Consider the following 19604-nt stretch of genomic DNA (forward strand, 5'->3'; position numbering starts at 1 on the left):
AAGGTGGGAGGGTGTGCATGTGAGGGGGGGGGTCCGTTCTCCAGAGAAAGCAGGCAAGGTCTTGACCTTGTGGGGAGCAGAGGAAACCCCCCTAAGGCACGTGTGGAATGGGGAGCCCGCGATCGGGACCCCACAGAGCTACCCGTGCATGCCGAGAGAGGCGGGCTGTGTGTGTGTGTGTGTGTGTGTGTGTGTGTGCAGGGGGGAAGTGGACAGAGGCGGAGGACGGGGACGCCCCCACCCCCTGTCCCGTTTCCCGCCACTGTCCGTGGCCAATCAGGAGACAGGCGTCCGCCCCCATCACGGATCTCTCTCTCGCGCCGCCCTGCCACTCCCCAGACTTTTTTCGCGGGAAAAAAAAAAAATCGGAGCGTCTGGCCACGCGCACACACACACACACGCGCGGACGGAGGAGCCGCCGGCGGCCGAGTGGACACTCTCGTTCGCTTGGTGGGGTTCGCCACTTGCAAGCCGGGGTCCCCCGGGAGCATCGCGGAGGGCCGGGAAGGTGAGCCAGCCACCGAGGACGGAGGAGAAGCGGGGGGTCTTCACCCCCTGCACCCCGGCGGGCGCCCACTCTGACAGAGGGACTTGGCCGCCCCCCTCGCCTCAGGGAGTTCTAGAAGCTTTTGCCTCGCTGCCCGGCCGGTCCTCCTCTAAAAGTCGCCCCGGGCCGAGCGTGGGGGGGAATTGTGGGGTGTCGGGGCGCGCCGAGTTCCTGGGTGGGTGGGTGGGTGGGCGCGACGGGGGTCGCCACATGGAGAGGCTGGGTGGGTGAGTGGGTGGGTGAGTGGGTGGGTGGGGGGAGGGCCCGGCGAGGCCGCGTGGGGGGGGGAGAGGAGGATGTCAGGCTCCGCGCCTGCGCGCGGGGAGCCCCGCGATTCAATTGTCGCGCCCGAGCCTGATTTCGCGCGCCCTGAGTTCCCCGGGCATCTCGCAGCCAATGAGGAGTGAGCGGGGCGGGGCGGTTAAGCCCGGCGTAGCCAATAAGAAAGGCGGCTGGAGGGAGAGGGGGGCGGGACTGGGCGAGCGAGAGAGCGAGAGAGAGAGGGGCCCCCTTGATCCGTCCCGGCGGCGGCGGCGGCGGCGCGGGCCGAGGCCGGGGGCGTGTGGGCGTGGGGGGCTGCTGCGACCCTCGCGGGACCGGTGAGCGTGCAGGAAAGCTCGTCGGCGGCGGCCAGAGAGGACATTTTAGGGCCAGGGGTCCTGCCGGGGGTGGGGGGTCGAGGTGAGTGGGCAGTTGCCATGACCACCGCCACGGGGGTCAGCCCGCGTCGCGCACGCGCCCGGGTGGGGTGGGAATGGGGTTGGCGGGGTGACGGGGTTCGCGAAGGTGGGGTGCGGTGGGGGGCTCGTGTGTGTGTGTGTGAGAGAGAGAGTCCCACGAGGCACTTCTTGTGGAAGTTCCGGCTGGCGCGCCCGGAGCACTTGGGTATGTATGGGATTCCAGAATGAATGAATGAATGAGTGAATGAATGAGTGAAGGCAGGCAGGCAGGAAGGAACGAAGCCCATTGGTTGAGGTGTTCTCCTTTACCAAGAACGGGGCCCTGGATGGGGTGGGCTGAGACCACCCTTTTTCCCGCCCCCTCTCTCTCTCTCTCTCTCTGGCATGCCTTCAATCAGTCGTCCACACTTGCTGGTCATTGAGCCATCAACTCGCTCATTGATCGGACCTGGTGCTGCTTGGGGTCGGTTGGCGCGTTCCTAGGTGTGGCCTTTCCCGCTCCGCAGGAGCCTGCCAGGGCTCACACCCCCCTCCCTCCCTCCCTCAGCACCCCCAGAGCATATGGTGGCCACCGGATACTGACCTGCAGGGGCCTGCGCCCTCTCTCTCTCTCTCTCCTCTCCTTTTCCCGCCCCGCCTGCTTTGCAGCTGCACCAGCACCGGCACCATGTGGGTACAGGTGCGTATGATGGACGGCAAGGAGAGCTTCACGGTGGACTCGCTGTCCAGGCTGACCAAGGTGGAAGAACTGAGACGCAGGGTCCAGGAGCTGTTTCACGTGGAGCCCAGCCTGCAGCGGCTCTTCTACCGGGGCAAGCAGGTAGGCGTCCGACCAGGCAGGCTGCCCGCCCGCCCGTCCGTCCGGCCTGCTCCGCCCCGCCCCGCCACCTTTGTTCTTGCTTGGGTCCAGGCTCCCCGCCCCACCACAACCCCTCGTCCGGCCCTGGCTCTGCAAAGTAGAGATCTTACAGACACCACCTACCACCCCCACCATGCCTGCGAGAACAAAGGGCAGGGCAAACTGGCAGAGTGACACCCCCGGGCCCGGGAATGGGCTGGGTTGTCTGGGACACCTCCCCTCCTCTTTCCGCCCCACTGTCTCTCCCAACAGTAGAGGGACCCCCTTGGACGCCAGACCCTGTCGTTGTTGAGGAGTGTCTGTGCTGGGAAATGGAGGGGAGAGGGTTTGAGTCTGTGAGCGCCCTAATGGAGTTACTGGTTCGCCCACCAGCACCCCTTGGGGTGGTCCTGCCTCAGCCCACCCCACCTAGGGAGTGTTGAAAATGTCTGTTTGTCCACTCAGCTGCCTGCACATCTTTGCAGGAGTGGGGTGCACTGACCCTCTTGGCGAGGGCCGTGCTGTTTGTGTGGGGTTGAACGGACAAGGCAGGTGTGGGGGTCCCCCGAAGGACCTGGCGTCCCTTGGGCAGCGTGCATGGCTTGGTCGGTCCCGCTCTTGGGCAGCGTGCACCGGATGACTTCGTTGTGGAGTTTGGAACCGTTTGCTGCTGCCATCTGCTGTCTCGCTGGGAAATGTGCCGTATGTGTGTGTGGTGTGAGCTGGCGCGCTGGGCACCCACAAGGTTCCTGTGTGCTCGCTTGCTTGGCCGCCACAGCATCCACCAGCCACAGTTGCACGTTTCCTTGAGGCCCGGGAACCCCAGAGCGGCCTCCTAGCCGGCCGGCTTGAACCATTCACGTTTTCCCGCCCTGCAGGGGCCTGGATCAAGCAGCCAGCAGCCTGCCGTGCTGTGCGTCTGCGCCAGGCTGTGCGCAGGCGGTAGGGTCAAAGTGGGCCGGCGCTGGCCGGCCCAGTGGCGCCCCCCCCCCCTCCTGTGGCGTGTCTTTGTGTCACCAAGACCGGTTCTCGCCGCCCAGGGTCCTGCTTTCCATGGAGTTCCGCATTGCCCGCCCGCCCGCCCGCCCCCTCCACCCCCTGGGGCCACACGCTGAGCGGTGTTCACGTTTCCGGCACTTGGGAATGTGCCCGGAGCCCGGGACTCGTCTGGCAGGTGACTGTCATTTTGACTGTCTCCTTGCTGGCGGGCCCTGCTTGCCTCCTGATGACCCCTTCTCTCTTGTTGCATATCTTTTGGGGGGCACGTGTTGCAGGACGAGTGTACCCCTCAATGGTTGAGCACTTCCCCCTATGGTTAGCTAGAATCAATACTTGGTTCTGATCTGGTTTTGGATAAAACTAGCAAATAGTAGCAAACCCGCGAGCCTGCCATGGAACCCCCAGATGCCCACAGGGGCTGGGACGACCAGGCCTGAGCCAGGAACTCCGTCCAGGCCTCCTGGGCTGGGCTGATATAAGCAGAAAGCTGGGATGAATGGAGCAAGGAGTGGAACCCAGGCGCTGTGGCCATGTGGGCCACTGGGGTCCTAACTGGCTCAGTGCCCACCCCTGGGGGCTGTGGGCAGGTGTGTCGGGCACACACATGCAGTTAGCTGTTGTTGCGCACAGTGGGTCAGACACATACTTAGCCCCTTGTGCGTAAGTGGTTGGGCTCGGTTCTGAGCGTGCAACAGCAAGCTGGAAGACGTTTGTCACGGGCGGGTGTGGGGAGACCTGACACCCCTCCAGCCCCGAGGCACAGCCTGCCACTGAGGGGAGCTGGGATTTTGGAATCCCCACAGCCCCCAGCGCCATCTTCTCCCAGCACAGCTCCTGTGCTTTGGGGAGGATTCCTGGTCCCAGGTGCGCCCCGCACCACTACCCAGCCCGGCGGCAGCTGGATGTGCTCTGTGTGTGGCTGGCTGTGTCCCGCCCAGGGCTGTGGGCCTTGCGGTGGGAGGCAGGAGACGATGGAGCTCGCTCACAGTAGCACAATGCCCAGAGGGCACAAACAACAGGCTGTTTGCACGGAATGTTCTGGAGACTTGCTTGCTCCTTGTTTAAGGAACAGTGACCTTGAGGCTGGGTGTGGGACAGAGGGGGTGGTGGTGTTCTCCCACGGGTTAATGGGCAGGAATGCAGGCGCTGGCTCGGCCTGGAATGGGGCTTTGAGTAGGCCTGGCTGCGCCCAGGACCAGCAGCCAAATGGCGGCTTTTTTTTTTTTTTCCCCTTCCTTCTTTGGCTACCCAGAAAGTAACAATGGCTGTCATTTGTGGCACCATTGGACCACACTGAGTGTAATATCCTGGGCTTTCTGGAATCTTCCCTAGTCCCCCCGCCAAGCTTCTCTACTTATGAGATGCTGGTAGCTGACCGCGGGCAGCCGGGGCCCAGCTCCTAGAGGACGCAGCCACAGCATCTCCTTTGGGGCTCTGGAAACTGCAGGGTGTGGGGTGGCCTTCCCAGCCCGGCCCACACCTTGCATTCACACTCCCCACATAACCCCAGCTGAAGCCGGTTGGGTGCGTCAGGCTGGTGGAGTGGAGGTCATCAGGCTGAGAGGAGGCAGTTGAAGTCCAGGCCTGCTGTGGCCTGGGGAGGGATTGCTGGGCCCAGTGCTGCCTCCTGCTCCCAGGAGTCCCTGCCGCTTTCACGGCTCCGGCAGCTGAGCTGTGGTCTCCCCACACACGGCACGGCCTTGCCTCGAGGCTGCCTAAGCAGGGGTCCCTGCCACTGCCACCGCCCCTCACTGCTGGGCTGGGTTGGGCTGTGCTCGCACGGGCCTCTCCCGGGACAGTGGAGGCAGCTGGATGGAGGGGCATCTTGTCCCTGACTGGGCATGGTCCTCTCTACGGTCAGGTGCCAGCCAGAGCCCCACATTCCCGCCCAGCCTGGGGCTGGTGATCCGGCTGCCCTGTGAAGACCGCTCTGCTCAGGAATGTGCTAGAACAAGTCCCCGGGTGCGCTGTTCCCGGCTCTGCTGGTTCACAGTGTCCACAAACACGCAGCTTAGGGCAGGAAGCTTCCAGTGTTGGCCAGCCCAGGGAGGGGTAACATGCCGGTCCCATTGCGCCTCATCTCACTCCTGTCCGTGATGACGTGTGCTGGGCCGTGGAGGAGAAGCATCGGGGCCGTCCCCTCTTGCTCCAGTCTGCTCACGTGCCTCTGGGGCCCCAGTGCGTCCAGTCGGCGCCCCCGTCAAGCGGTCACCTTGGATTTAGCCTTTGCACTATGTGCTTGCCACCAAGTCCCCGTCATTGTCTGGAGCCTGGCCGCCTTCTGCTTCCTACCCTGGCTTCCGTCACCCTGGCCGTGGGCAGTAGCCATGACGTGGCTGTGGGCAGTTGTCTCCTCCTTTGTCCTCCACTCTGTGAGGCGAGTGTAGCGTGTGGTTCGCTCTGGGCAACTCCGTGACGGCCTCATCGGCTGGAGTGTTGGCTGCTTTGTTTGAGTGGTTCTCATGCATATCCTTCTACGTCTGGGGTGTCTGAAAGGGTGTGTGGAGCAACACAACAAAGAAGGGGTGACTGGACGGAGGACTAGCTCAGTCGGATGTGGGGTCAGAACCCCCCTTGTGGTCCCGGCCACCTTAAGGGAACCTGGCCTGACAACAGGAAGTGGAAGATTTTAGGAACAAGAAGCCTCACGTTGGTGACATTCATCTTGTCCTAGTTTATGCATCAGTTGTGTTAACCTCTTACTGTCCTTATAGTGCCAGTCAAACTGGGGCGTAGCCTGGTGGTTGGAGGAAGGGTTGTGTGTGGAGGGGTGGGGTGGGGCCCGAGACCCTCTGTGGCTCCTGGCATCCCCTGGGTGGGCTGAGGTCCCTCTGTGGCTCCTGGCATCCCTTGGGGGGCGCTGAGGCCCCTCTGTGGCTCCTGGCATCCCCTGGGTGGGCTGAGGTCCCTCTGTGGCTCCTGGCATCCCTTGGGGATGCTGAGGTCCCTCTGTGGCTCCTGGCATCCCTTGGGGGGGACCCGAGACCCCTCTGTGGCTCCTGGCATCCCCTGGGTGGGCTGAGGTCCCTCTGTGGCTCCTGGCATCCCTTGGGGGGGCTGAGGTCCCTCTGTGGCTCCTGGCATCCCTTGGGGGGGGCCTGGGATGTGGCCCCTCCCATGGGGACTACACAACTTCCAGATGAAACGATCTTTTCCCACTGCATCGGCAGACTTCCAAGTTAGAGCGGCTGTTTTTTTGTTAAGGATTCATTTGAGTGGGAAACTTAGGGTGTGACAGGATAAGAACATCCAGGGCCACGAGGTCCATCCGGGTCTCCCGCGTGGATGCAGGTCCCCCAGCGCTGGGGCCATTCTTCACAGCTTTTCCAGCCACATGATTAGGGAGCTGGATGGGGAAGTGGAACAGCCGGGATGCGAACGGGCGCCCATGTGGGATGTAGCTTAGCTGACCGTGCCACATGGCTTCTCCCCAAGTTTGTTGCTGCTGTCACAAGCCTGCCCTTCAGCTGTGGTAGCTTCTGCTAATGTTTGAATGTTTGCGCCCCTCTACCACCTAGCCTCGCACGACCCCGGTGTGGCCCTGGACCTAGAACGCTCCTCCAACACCTCTTGGAGATGTGGCTGTTGGGAGGCCCGGGGCCTGGTCCCTCTCCCTCCTGCTGCCTGAGACGCAGCGGCTGAGGAAGGCTCTCCAGCCAGCAGCTGTGCAGGCTTCTTCCTGTCACTTGCACGGACCCTTCTGGAAAGTTCCAGAAGCAGCGCCAGGAAGCGGCCTGACCAGCCTGGCCACTTCCTGCCCCACCTGAGCAGGACTCACGCTGTCGCTTCACGTGGCTGGGCTCACAGCTCTCTTCCGGGTATCCCCTCCCAGCCGGCCACCTTCCGGGGCTCAGCTTGGGAATCGGACTGTGGACTCTGGGCCCTTGTTGCTTATCGTGGTGTTGTACCTGTTTCTCTGTCACCTGCTGGCTGCTTACCCACTGCCTGCCCCCGACTGTGCTCCCCAAATGAGTGGGCTTGGGGCCCTGTGCCCTCCTGGGGCGCCCGCTCTGCTGCCTGCGGCTGTGTGACAACCCTTGTTGTGAGTGGTGCCCGTGTGTGTCCCTGCATGGCTGGCCCTCACTCACTGCTATCTGCTAACCCCTGCCGAGAGCGAGCATGCTGGGGTGACATGCCGCGACTGGGGGCCCCCTGAGTTTGGGGACCTCAGGTTGGCATAGCCATGGTTTGCAGTTCTCAGTACGGTCCCCCCCGGGGTGTCCTGCCCCTTCCTAATGGCTGCCTAATGTGTCCCTGTCACTGTTAGGCTGGGGTCACTGGCGTTCACAGCCCCAGGGAGCTCCCTGCCCCGGCCCCTGGTGCCCATGGAGAGGCACGTGGTGCTGGGCTTCCGTGGGTGTGGCGATGTGTGGCCAGTGGTGGTGTCCCACTGCGTCCCAGTCGCTGTCCTAGTCCCCTCGTCTTATGTGGCTCTTCCCCTTCCAATCCCATGGGGCAGCAGGTGTGTGGGAGGGCGCTTTGTGGTTTGGCTTCTGGTCTTTTCTAGAAACAGTGTACCCACATGGCCCAGCCACGAAGGGTGTGACTCCGTGGTTCTGTGTGTCTTCAGGCTAGCACAGGAGTCCACAGTCCCCCTGCAGGAGAGCCGAGCCTGTGCTGTCAGCCACTGTTGGTGCCCCGGGTAGTCCCCCGTTTGTGGCCACCTAGTGTCCACCGTACGGAGGCGGCATGCTGGGCAGCGGACACCAGGTGGTCTGTGCCCCACAGCTGCAGGGACATGTGTGTACAAGCAGGCTGGTTCTCCTCATGCCATGCTCCGCCTCCCGGCAGGCCATGCCCTCCTGAGGGCTGGTGGGAACAACCCCAGAGGCCCCCAGCCCGCAGGTCCAGCGCGGGAAAGTGGATGAGTTCAAGTGCACTTTCCCCTGCCCCCTGCAGGCTCAGCCTCCCACGCCTCCCAGGTCTCTCTCACCCCCAGGCCGTGACCCCAGGTGCTATTTGCATGTTAATAGGGACTGGGCCAGCCTGGGGGAATGGCAGCTAGCCCGAGGGAAGCTGCACTGTGTGTGTGTGTGTGTGTGTGTGTGTGTGTCCCTCTTCCTCTTTCCTTTCCTCCTTGGACCAGGCAGACCACACCACGTGTGGGGACATGTGTGGTTGATATGGCCATGCATCTCCTGATACACGCGGGGGACCCACCTCCTGGGCAAGCATCAGTGACATAAGAGACGCTTGCTTGCTGTGGACTGAGCTCCAAGCTTGCACAGGTAGCAGCATCCCCCGCCCCAGGGCCTTGGCGGAGGCTGGGCTGCCACACTTCGCGCCCAGCTCCCTGCTCACGTGCCCAAAAGGCGCAGAGGCTGGCCCGGGCGGGGGCTTGGGCCCCTGTCACCTGTGTGTGGGAGACCCGCATGGAGCTCCTGGCTGTTGCTGAGCTGCAGGGAGGGGGTGAACTAGAGAATGGATAATCCCTTTCTTTTTTTTCTTTTCCCTCCTGGCTACTTCGCTTCTCAAATTTTTTTTTTTCCCCGCCCTTAAATCCCTTAAACATCAAAGCCTGGTGGGTGCCTGCAGCAGCCCAGGATTGTATGCGGGCGCCAGAAGCCCTTATCAGTCAGGGAGCCAGGGACGTGTTTTCACTGCAGCAAAAATGAGCAGCTCCCCGGGCCCCACTTCCTAAGCATCCCCCCCAACTCCCCTTTAGTCTGACTGAACCCTGCCAGGCTGCCGGGCGAGAGGCAGCCCCCTTAGGAGTGGGGGTGGGCAGGCAGCACCTTGCTCCTGGTGCCCGCATGGCGCACAGAGGGACCCACCGCAGCCTGTGTCATGGCCTACCTGCAGATGGAGGACGGCCACACCCTGTTTGACTACGACGTGCGTCTCAACGACACGATCCAGCTGTTGGTCCGCCAGAGCCTCGTGCTGCCCCCTAGTGCCAAGGAGCGGGATTCGGAGCTGTCGGACACTGACTCGGGGTGCTGCCTGGCCCAGAGCGAGTCCGCCTCCACTCAGGGCGAAGCCGCCCCCGAGGCGGACAGCCAGGCCCGCCTTGCCGACGAGGACGTCTGGGACGAGACGGAGCTGGGGCTGTACAAGGTGAGGTTAGGGCACTGTCGCCCAGAGGGACGGCTGTGGTGGTCAACAGCTGGGGTGCTCCCCGCGTGCAGTGAGGAGGCTGGGACCCCAGAGTAGGATCTGGCCCTTGAATGTCACCAGAGCCGTGGCTGAGGTTGCTGCACTGGTCGTGTCCAGGCCCGAGGCATCCCTGCGGGGCCCTGATGACAGCTCCCTGTCTCTCGCAGGTCAATGAGTACGTGGATGCCCGCGACACGAACATGGGGGCCTGGTTTGAGGCGCAGGTGGTCCGGGTGACACGGCGGGTCTCATCCCGGGACGCGCCCAGCAGCTCCACGGCCAGCCCGGACCTGGAGGAGGACATCATCTATCACGTGAAATACGACGAGTGAGTTGGAGCTGGGATGTTGTGCGCCGCGTGAAATACGACAGACAAAGAGACCCTCCATCCACTGGTTCACTGCCCAAGGGCGGCACGGCCAAAGCCACGCCCGTGGAGCTCTATCCGGGTCTCCCTCCTGGGTGGTAAGGGCCCGCGCATTCGGGCCATCTTCCGCTGCTTTCCCAGCTGTGCTGGTGCTGGATCAGAAGTGAAGCAGCCAGGACTTGAACCTGTGCTGCTGGGCGGATGGTGGCATGGCAGGGCATCCCGCATTCCCCGGGACGTTGTGTTCCCTGCGGAGAGCATGGCCGCAGGGTTCTGACAAGGGCCCTTCCCCACCAGCTACCCGGAGAACGGCGTGGTCCAGATGAATTCCCGGGACGTGCGGGCACGCGCCCGCACCATCATCAAGTGGGAGGATCTGGCCGTGGGCCAGCTGGTCATGCTCAACTACAACACCGACCAGCCGAAGGAACGCGGCTTCTGGTACGACGCTGAGGTGTGCCGGAAGCGGGAGACCAGGACGGCGCGGGAGCTCTACGCCAACGTGATGCTCGGGTGAGCCCTGCGGGCCCGCTGCCTGGGGACCTGCCCCGAGGGACAGCGCTGCTCTCTGTTGTGTCACGGGCGGTCGGTGGGTGGTGTGATGAGCCAGGCCAAGCTTGGGGGCACCGGAGCCCACCACTGGTGGGCTCACCCCGCTCCTTTCCTCCTTGTCCTCCAGAGCTTTCTCCCTGTCCCACTCAGAGGCTCCGGCCCGCACCTGCCCCTGGCCCTGCCACTCCGCTGCCCTTCTGCGGGTCTGAGGGCTCTGGGACCCCCCCCCCAGGAGTGCATCCTGTGAGGTTGTGTTTAGTGTGATGTCAGAGTCGCTGCACAGGGCGATGTGGGTCGCTGTAGCAGGCCGCCCGGCAGGGGTGCAGGGGCAGGGCCAGGGTGAGAGAGTCTGTGCAGCACTCCCCGCACTTGGGGCGTGGGCCTTCAGGGGTGTCTGGGGTGGAGGAAGCTGGTGAGCAGACTCTGGGGGTCTGCCCCGGTGGGCCTCGCTGTAGAGTGGGCTGTGGCAGGCAGGAACAGCAGGAAAGCCCAGAGGAAGGCGCAGTGGCCGCTGGGGGCCGCTGATCGCTGGCATCCCTGGGCCCTCTAAGGCGTGGTCACCTGCTCCAGTGCCTGTCCGTGTGACGTTGGGTAGGCCCCTGTGAGCCCCGTACGGCCAGGCTGGGGTCAGGGACGGTCGGAGGGCCGTCCCCCCTCCACCCCCGAGTGGCTGGAGTTTTCTGAGCAGCAGGCGGGTGTTTGCTGGTGGGAGGTGAGTGTGTGTGGGTGTGCTTCGGTTCTCGCAGATAGACGGATCTCGCGCATGCGCGCAGCGTGTGGGGTCCGAGCCACGACACGCGTGTCTGTTGAGACATTTCTCGTTTCCGCGTAGCGAACACATTTCAGAATCCTTCGGTTTGTGTTCTCCTTTGCAAAAGGATTTTATTTCTCTGAAAGAGAGTCAGGGAGAGGTGTAGTTCCCTCCCCGTGAAGCTGTGGTGGCTGTGGCCTGGTGGGAGCCAGGAGCCAGGAGCTCCATCCAGGTCTCCCCCATGGGCAGTGCGGTCCGTAGCCCTTGGGCCATGCTGTACTGCCTTCCCAGACTCTGGGTCGGAAGTGGGGCGGCTGTGGTTCCAGCCAGCGCTCCCATCGCACGTGTGGGTGTCCCAAACAGGAGAGGCCACACAAGCTGAGCAGCCGGGACTTGAACTGGCGTCCACAGGGGTTGCTGGCACCACAGGTGGAGACTTAACCCACTGTGCTGTGCGGCACTGGCCTCTGCAAGTGGCAGCAGTCCAGTGCTTCGCCCCCTGGCGTTCACTTCCCTTTTTGTTTGTTAGAGGGAGAGACAGAGATGAGCTCTTACCTGTTGGTTCATTCCCTGGATGGCTGGCAATGGCTGATTCCGGGCTGGGCTGGAACCAGGAGCTTCATCAGGGTCTCCTCCGGGGAGGGCAGGCAGGAGCCGAGCGTAGGCGGTAAGGGCACCGAGCGGGGCTTTGCCGCTCCTCTGGCCGGCAGGTGCAGTGTGCGTGGCATGCATGGTTCTGGGCCAACCCGCCCTGCCATCTTGGGTTTTGGCCCTGCGTCTCTGCACACCTCAGGCGGTGGCGATGTGGGCTTGCCCCGTGCAGAGCAGAGGTGCACGCGTGCGGAGGCGGGTCCCACCTTGTCCCCCGTGGGCGGCTCTTCACCCTCCTCGTGGCCTTTGTGCCACAGTTGGTCCCTCGCACTGGGGTCTCTGAAGGCAGAGTGGCGCAGAGGGAGCAGGAGATCTTTTGCCACTGTCCCTCTCCCCAAATGAGAGGTGGGGCCGGGCTAGGGCCGGCTCGGGAGCCGGAGCAAACCAGGAGCTGGCGGGACTCCAGCCAGCACTCCCAATGTGGGGTGCTGGCGTGGAAGCTGCTGCGTGACCTGCCATGCCACAGCGCCAGCCCCTCCAGTGCAGGCCCTCTCGTGGCGTCCCTGTGTGCCAGCCTGTGGACCGGTGGGGAAGGCCCTCCCCGGGCGGTCTGGGCTCCCAACGGGATCCACTCCTTGATGCATGCCTTCGAGTTCTTGACTTCTGCTCAGGCAGGATGCTGTGAACGCTTCACGCAAAAGGATTACGACCTTGCTCGCCGGTATCCTGCAGCCATCTTGTGTTCTCTAGGTTAAGCGACAGGCCCCCTTGTGGAGGTGCCTCACGTGGCCAGTGGCACTCTTGTGTTAACTCGCCTGAGAATTCTGGGGCGGCGCAGGACAGGGGCCAGTGCACCCCTGGGGACCCTGAGGGCCTGGGTGGGAGTTCTCTCTCCTGATACCCACTGGCAGACGGCAGATAGGGCCCGCCCCCCACGCGGGGGACACACAGCCTGTGGCCGTGGCAGGCGTTTGGGGAGCGAGCCAGCTGGCAGGTGGGTGCTGTACCTGTCAGATGTCAGGATGCCCCTGCCCCCGGGAGTGCTGGCAGAGGGGTCGGGGTGAGGGGGCCACGGCAGGGGGCGCGTCTCAGCATGCTTCTTGCTGCCCAGGTCTTGGTAACTTCGTGTTTTCAATCCCACGGGCCAGGCCCCCATCTCTCACATGCCAAGTGGGAAAGGTGTGGTCTCTTGGAGGGTATTCTGGAGTGTTCCTAGGACATGGAACTAAAAGACTAGGGGGTCTTGGTGTCTGGCTGCTTTCGAGATCCACACACATTTGGTGTTGAATACATCTTTTCTGTGGGTGTTTGGGGGACCCTCGTGGGGTTTGGGGGATTGCGCAGGCAGCATGGCTGAATGTCCACGGCCCGTCTCTTACAGGGACGGCTCCCTCAACAACTGTCGCATCCTCTTTGTGGACGAGGTCTTCAAGATCGAGCGCCCGGGCGAGGGGCCTCCCATGGTTGACAACCCCTTGAGACGTGAGTGCTGGCCAGTCTTCCTCGTCCCTGCCGTCCCCGGGATCCCTGGGGCACGTGGGTAGTGGCAGGGCTTCCCCGCCACCCCCGGGGTTGGCTATGGGGGGGCCCCTGGCTTTCCCTGACGCCATTCCGTGTGCAGGAAAGAGCGGCCCCTCGTGCAAGTACTGCAAAGACGACCTGTCCAAGCTGTGCCGTGTCTGCGCCTGCCACAAGTGCGGCGGCCGCGAGGAGCCGGACAAGCAGCTGCTGTGTGACGAGTGCGACATGGCCTTCCACATCTACTGCCTGGACCCCCCACTCCCCGCCGTCCCCAGCGACCCCGAGTGGTGAGAGTGACAGTGGTGGAGCGCAGCGCTGGGCGGGTGTGGGGTCGGCGGGTGGGGCGCCCTGCGGGAAGGGGTCCTGGGCCTGTGGGGTCGGCGGGTGGGGCGCCCTGCGGGAAGGGGTCCCTGTGGGGTCGGCGGGTGGGGCGCCCTGTGGGAAGGGGTCCTGGACCTGGGGTCGGCGGGTGGGGCGCCCTGCGGGAAGGGGTCCTGGGCCTGTGGGGTCGGCGGGTGGGGCGCCCTGCGGGAAGGGGTCCCTGTGGGGTCGGCGGGTGGGGCGCCCTGCGGGAAGGGGTCCTGGGCCTGTGGGGTCGGCGGGTGGGGCGCCCTGCGGGAAGGGGTCCTGGGCCTGTGGGGCTGGATGAATAGAGAGTACCCTGTGGAAAGAGGGTCCTGGCTGCTGCTTGCCAGGATGGGGACCTGCCGTCCCACAGGGTGCCCTGGGCAGCGCTCTGACACGCTTGGGGCTCCCTGCTGAGGACCACCCAGCCCCGGGCCACAGCCTGCCCAGCGTGCAGGGCCACAGCCAGCCCGCGAGCTTCCCCGCCTGTCCCCACAGGTACTGTCCCGACTGCCGGATCGACGCCTCCGAGGTGGTGCGGGCCGGAGAGCGGCTGCGGCAGAGCAAGAAGAAAGCCAAGATGGCATCGGCCACTTCGTCCTCTCAGCGGGACTGGGGCAAAGTGAGACTGCAGGGATGCTCTTCCCGGCCACGCCCACACCGCCCGCCCATCACAGCATGACCACGCCCACCCAAAAGCCCCGCCCACCAATTCCATGGCCATGCCCACACAGACCGCCCACTGCCACCTGGCTATGCCCATCCAAGCCCCGCCCACCACAAGCTCTGATCACGCCCATCCTGGCCTTGCCCTGCCCCTTCCCTCGGCCACGCCCCCTGCTCCCTGTCCGGCCTGCCCTCCCCGAGCCCTCACACGCCATCCCCCCTGTTTCCACGGCGGACAGGGCATGGCCTGTGTGGGGCGCACGAAGGAATGCACCATCGTCCCCTCCAACCACTATGGACCCATCCCAGGCATCCCCGTGGGCACCATGTGGCGCTTCCGAGTCCAGGTACCTGCACGCCGCCGGCCATGTCCCGTAGCCTGTTTGGCCGTCTGTCCTGGCACCAGCCTCCCAGGATGGCCCGGAGAGGATGACCCCTCCTGGGTGCAGGACCCCTCCACGCCCTGTGCCCCTGGGACGTGGCTCTGGGGTGCTGTGGACACGGGGACCGGGTCTTGCTCTGGGGTGGGGCTGTCCTGGGCACTACAGACTGTATTCTCTGGCCCCCCCAAGATGTCCTTAGGTAATGCTGGGTGTCCCCCTTTAAAAAATATCAGATTTTGGTTTTTTATTTGAAAGAGATTCCTCTCCCCTCTGACTGCCCCAAATGCCTTCAGCAGCCGGGGCTGGGCCAGGCCGAGGCCAGGGTCTTCAGTCCAGGGTTCCCACGCGGGTGGCAGGGGCCCATGCGCCTGAGTTGTCATAGCTGTTTCCCAGGAGCATCTGCAGGAGGCTGGATACCAAGTGGGAGGGCCGGGGCTCCAGCCAGGCATCCCCCAGTGAGGGAACAGGGTACCCTACGCCACAGCTGAAGTGGTGCCCGCGCGGTCAGCTGTGTTGGGGTGTGGGGTGGGCGGGGAGGCAGGCCGCCCAGCCCTGAGGTGCCATTCGCTGCTCCGCAATGCCACAGGTGAGCGAGGCGGGCGTCCACCGGCCTCACGTGGCGGGCATCCATGGCCGGAGCAATGATGGAGCCTACTCGCTGGTCCTGGCGGGCGGCTACGAGGATGACGTGGTAAGTCTGTAGCAGGGGACCTCGTCTTCCCGACTGAACCCCGCGCTGACCACGCTCTCTGCCGCCTCGTGCGTTCCCAGGACTGGACGGCCCTCCTCACCCCGTCTCTAGAACTTTCTGCTCTCCCCAGTGCCCAACCTCTCCGCCACCCCCTCTTTGCCCGACTGTGGGCCTCCTGGAAGTGGCATCCTCCTTGTAGGGTCAGTCCTTCAGCACCTGACGTCCTTAAGGGGCCCTCCCTCCGCGTGGGGTCGGGTGGCAGTGTTATTGTCCCTTTCACGGGCTTTTCCCCCCCCCGTGTCACGTGGCGGGGTGATGCCCCGAGCCGTGCTCAGGCACATGGCTGCTCCCACGTGCGGGTTGCTCCGAGCCCTCGCTCTGGGGGGCCCCCACAGGAGCCCCATCTTATTCCTCGGGGCACACTCCTTGCCGCCATGGCCAGGCGGGTATCCGCAGTGTCTGCCCCCGCCCCCCCCCCCCCCCCGGCCTCACACAGGACTGCAGGTTCCTGGGGGTGTCGGGGTGCCTCCCTGCTCACCCGGCCCCTCGCCCCTCCCGTCTGCTTCAGGATCACGGGAACTTTTTCACGTACACGGGCAGTGGTGGGCGAGATCTTTCTGGCAACAAGCGGACGGCCGAGCAGTCGTGTGATCAGAAGCTCACCAACACCAACAGGTGCGTACCAGGGGGCCTCCTCGGTCTGTACTTAGGTTATTTTTGAAAATTTCATCACTTGTTTAAAGTCAGACAGAAAAGGGAAGGGAGCTCCCATCCTCTGGTTTACACCCTGAGTGTCTGCGACCACGGCCAGGCCAGGTTGAAGGCGGGAGCCAAGGACTGGAGGTCTGGGCTGCCCGAGCGCTTGGCCTGGCCCGGCCGTGTCCCGGCCATCTTCCCTCCGGTCCTGTGAACATGTGACCTCCTGGCTGTCCCCACAGGGCGCTGGCCCTCAACTGCTGTGCCCCCATCAACGACCGGCGGGGGGCCGAGGCCAAGGACTGGAGGTCCGGGAAGCCGGTGCGAGTGGTACGGAACATGAAGGGCGGCAAGCACAGCAAGTACGCCCCGGCCGAGGGCAACCGCTACGATGGCATCTACAAGGTGAGCCGGCCGGCCAGCTGTGCCCACCGGTCTGCGCGGCCCTGAGGGAGCCGCACGGTGGCGCTGAAGGCCCGGCCTCGCCCCTGCAGGTGGTGAAGTACTGGCCGGAGAAGGGCAAGTCCGGCTTCCTCGTGTGGCGCTACCTGCTACGGCGGGATGACGAGGAGCCAGGCCCGTGGACCAAGGAGGGGAAGGACCGGATGAAGAAGCTGGGCCTCACCATGCAGGTGAGTCCTGGGGCGCAGGGGTGGGGCTTCACAGTCTGGCTGGTTCCCTGTCAGACGCCGTGGGATGCTTGGCCTGGCAGGGCAGAGGCTGGTGGGGGTGTCCCACCTCAGGGTGCTGCCAGCCTGCAGAGCAGAGAGGAGCAGAGAGCAGAGGGGACAGGAGGGGAGGCTGAGCGCCCCTCTCTCCCTCCCAGTGCCAGAATCTCCCTTGCACTGCAATTCTGGCTCGTTACCTGGCGAGCTTCCCGACAGCAGTGCTGTCATGGCCAGGGAGTGTGGCTCGACAGGAGGCTATTGAAGGAATCCTGGTTGCTGCCACTTGGAGACTGGCAGGCCCTGGCCCCCAGGGGTCACCTGGGGTGGTCCCTGGAGCGCTGCACCCCGTGGGAGGCAGGCAGCAGGGTGGGGGCAGAGGTCCCGAGGGTGCCAGCTGTCCTCCTGTCCTCGTGACTTGAGCTTATTACAGAAGGGCCAGGGTTTCTTGAAGCACAGGTGGGATGGTGTTGCCTTAGAGACGGGCCATCTTCCAGTGATGCCTGTGGGGAGGTCAGGGAGCCCTGGGGTTGGGGAGTATCCGCCCAGAGGCTGAGCTGGTGCCTGCCTACCTGGGACTCAGCAGCCGGGGGGCCTAAGGTGTCACAGGGACCCTTGAGTGCACAGGAGGTTCTCCTGGGGGGGGGGGACCGGGGTCAGGGCCCTGGAGATGGAGCAGGGCGGGCAGCGAGCAGCCCCCGGCCTTGGCTCTCACCACATCCTTGCTCCCTGCTTGCAGTACCCAGAGGGCTACCTGAAAGCCCGGGAGCGGGAGCGGGAGAACAGGAAGAAGATGATGGCAGCCAAGAAGGCGGCCAGGAAGCAGTCAGACGAGGAGGAGGAGGAGGAGTTGGAGCCGGCGGCCAAGAAGGCGGCCAGGAAGCAGTCGGACGAGGAGGAGCCGGCGGCCAAGAAGGCCAGTGGCAAGGGCAAAGCCCTGTGCAAGCGGAGGGGCGCCGCAGGGACAGGTGGGAGTCCCCTGGCCCATTCACCCACTGCAGGGTCACGCCCACCCCACCACCTGCTCACCCATGGCCCCGCCCACCCCACCCATGGCCCCGCCCCCCTCACCATCACTGTCACCCTGCGCCTCCTTCCAGACCAGGACAGTCCTAGCTCCTCAGGCCGGGCCAAGAAGACCAAAGTGGAATCATACAGCCTCACGGCCCAGCAGACCAGCCTCATCCGCGAGGACAAGAGCAACGCCAAGCTATGGAGCGAGGTGATGCAGTCGCTCAAGGACGGCCCGGTGAGTGGTCCCTGAGCGGGCTCCCCTGTCGTCACCCCCTCCAGGCTTGGGGCTCGGCACCCTGAGCCTCCCCTGAGCCCTGCCCCCAGCACCTTCCACCTGGCAGCCGGGGCTGGCGTGGCCTGTGCGGGCTCGGGGCCTGCTGCTCCCCCTGACGGCCCAGTCCCTCAGTTACAGGTGTTCCTCAGCAAAGTGGAGGAGACCTTCCAGTGCATCTGCTGCCAGGAGCTGGTGTTCCGGCCCGTCACGACCGCGTGCAAGCACAACGTGTGCAAGGTGGGCTGCCGCCGCGGTCCCCAACTCCACCTCGAGCTCCTGCTTTCGGGGGCACAGAGAGGTGGAGCTCCCCTAACAGCCAGGCAGGAGCCAGGGCTCTGAGCCACATCCCCCTTCTGGGTATAATGGAAGTGGGTAGAGCAGCTGGAACCAGTGCCCTTATATGGGGTGTCCACTCCACAGGCAGTGGCTTAGTCCTCTGTGCCACGGCACTGGCCCCTACTGGGATTTGGTTGCTCCCGAACGCTCTGCAGCTGTTTGCTGGACCGAGGGTCCTGACACTGCCTGCTTGCAGCCCTGCTTAGTGCGTGGCTCTCAGCCGCCTGCCTTCCTCTGCCTGGCTCGCCCTCCAGCAGCCGCGTGCCTGATGGAGAGATGGAGCATGCCCGTTCCCTGGTGCTCCCTGTCTGAGCCCGGGAGCTGCATCCGGGCCTGCCGTGTAGGTGGCAGGGACCCAGGGATTTCCCTTAGGTGGCTGAGGGTCCAGGGTGGGAAGGGGCGGGCTGGATAAGAACTTTTGAGGGGCGTGTCCCCAGGAGGGGCAGGATGGGGCGACTTCCTGGAGGAGGTGGCGTTAGTTCCATCCTGGAAAGGATGGGTCAGAGCACAACACGTGTGGGAGCTGCCACGTTGGGCAGGGGAACCACAAGGCGGCCCCGTGGCAAGCCTCACTTGCAGCCCATTTGATCCCACTGGGGGAATCTGAAGAGGCTGGGGAGGGGGACACTGCATCCCCAGGACCACCACGCAGAGCTCTCATCCCCCAGCCAGCCCTGCCTCGTCCTGCTTCCTGTCTGGGGGTCCAGGCGACTCCAGGGCCCTCCTGGGAGTGGCTCCTTGTGTCCTTGTGTCTTGAGCAAGCCATCTTCCAGGTCCCTCCATGTTGGGGAGGGTTGGGACTTGCGTCCTGTTCAGGGCTGGGTCATTCTGCAGTGCAGCCGTGTTCTGCGTTCACCCGTGGGCCTGGAGCCGCCGGAGCCCCTCTTTGGCCTCAGCCCTGGCCTCAACTATGTCACCCAGAAAGACGTCACATCTAGGTGGTGGTGTCACTGGCGCAGGCTCACTCTGACAAAGCCAGGTTCTGGAGTTTGTGAGTGTAGAAAGTGAGAGCGCGGAGTAGGGTGGGCAGTGCCAGGACAGTGCCCGGCGCGTGCCCCACGTGGCCCTTGCCTCACCCACCTGAGCGGAGCACACCTGGGCAGGTGCCCACACCCACCCCTGGCATGGCAGATGATATAATTAGAAGTCAGTCAGGGCTTGCCAAGGCCTGTCAGACCCCAGCAGCCCTGCGCTGCGTCCCCTGTCTCCAGCAGGCACGAGGCAGTCGGTGGGGGGCTGACTTGGAGCCTGCCTTGGTGTCTGACTGCCCCCTGCCAACCACCACCACGTCCTCCTCTTCTCCCTGGGTGACCTGCGTCCTGAAGCACCTGCTCCGTGGTGGGCGGCCAGGTGGCGGGCCTCTGTCCCTCCCTGGCTGAGGGGCGGGGTGACACAGCCAGCAGCCCCCAATGTGTCTCACCTACCCGCCCTTTCCGTTCTTACAGGACTGCCTGGACAGGTCCTTCCGGGCCCAGGTGTTCAGCTGCCCGGCCTGCCGCCACGACCTGGGCCGGAGCTATGCCATGCAGGTGAACCAGGCGCTGCAGAGCGTACTCAACCACCTCTTCCCTGGCTACGGCAGTGGCCGATGA

At 64.4% G+C, this 19604-nt stretch overlaps 1 protein-coding gene across 1 annotated transcript; it reads left to right on the forward strand.

Moving 5' to 3' along the window:
- The first annotated feature begins 1116 nt into the window (after positions 1 to 1116).
- Positions 1117 to 19604, forward strand: UHRF1 (ubiquitin like with PHD and ring finger domains 1). Its single transcript, XM_040990332.1, has 17 exons — positions 1117 to 1146; positions 1876 to 2047; positions 8867 to 9121; positions 9328 to 9488; positions 9825 to 10040; positions 12803 to 12903; positions 13043 to 13229; positions 13786 to 13909; positions 14193 to 14300; positions 14923 to 15027; positions 15596 to 15702; positions 15966 to 16128; positions 16218 to 16355; positions 17128 to 17356; positions 17489 to 17637; positions 17815 to 17913; positions 19458 to 19604. Exons 2-17 carry the CDS (start codon positions 1895 to 1897, stop codon positions 19602 to 19604), a joined length of 2442 nt encoding a protein of 813 aa, XP_040846266.1. The 5' UTR covers positions 1117 to 1146; positions 1876 to 1894.

This window comes from Ochotona curzoniae, unplaced genomic scaffold, assembly GCF_017591425.1.
Source record: "Ochotona curzoniae isolate NIBS_2020 unplaced genomic scaffold, NIBS_Ocur_1.0 contig_605, whole genome shotgun sequence".
Lineage (NCBI taxonomy): Eukaryota > Metazoa > Chordata > Mammalia > Lagomorpha > Ochotonidae > Ochotona > Ochotona curzoniae.

Bases quoted from the DNA above. Each gene is read 5' to 3' on its own strand.
- UHRF1 (XM_040990332.1), top strand. From the start codon at position 1,895: ATGTGGGTACAGGTGCGTATGATGGACGGCAAGGAGAGCTTCACGGTG. The intron at 9,489-9,824 runs GTGAGTTGGAGC...CTTCCCCACCAG, and splicing joins TATCACGTGAAATACGACGA to CTACCCGGAGAACGGCGTGG. The intron at 10,041-12,802 runs GTGAGCCCTGCG...CGTCTCTTACAG, and splicing joins TACGCCAACGTGATGCTCGG to GGACGGCTCCCTCAACAACT.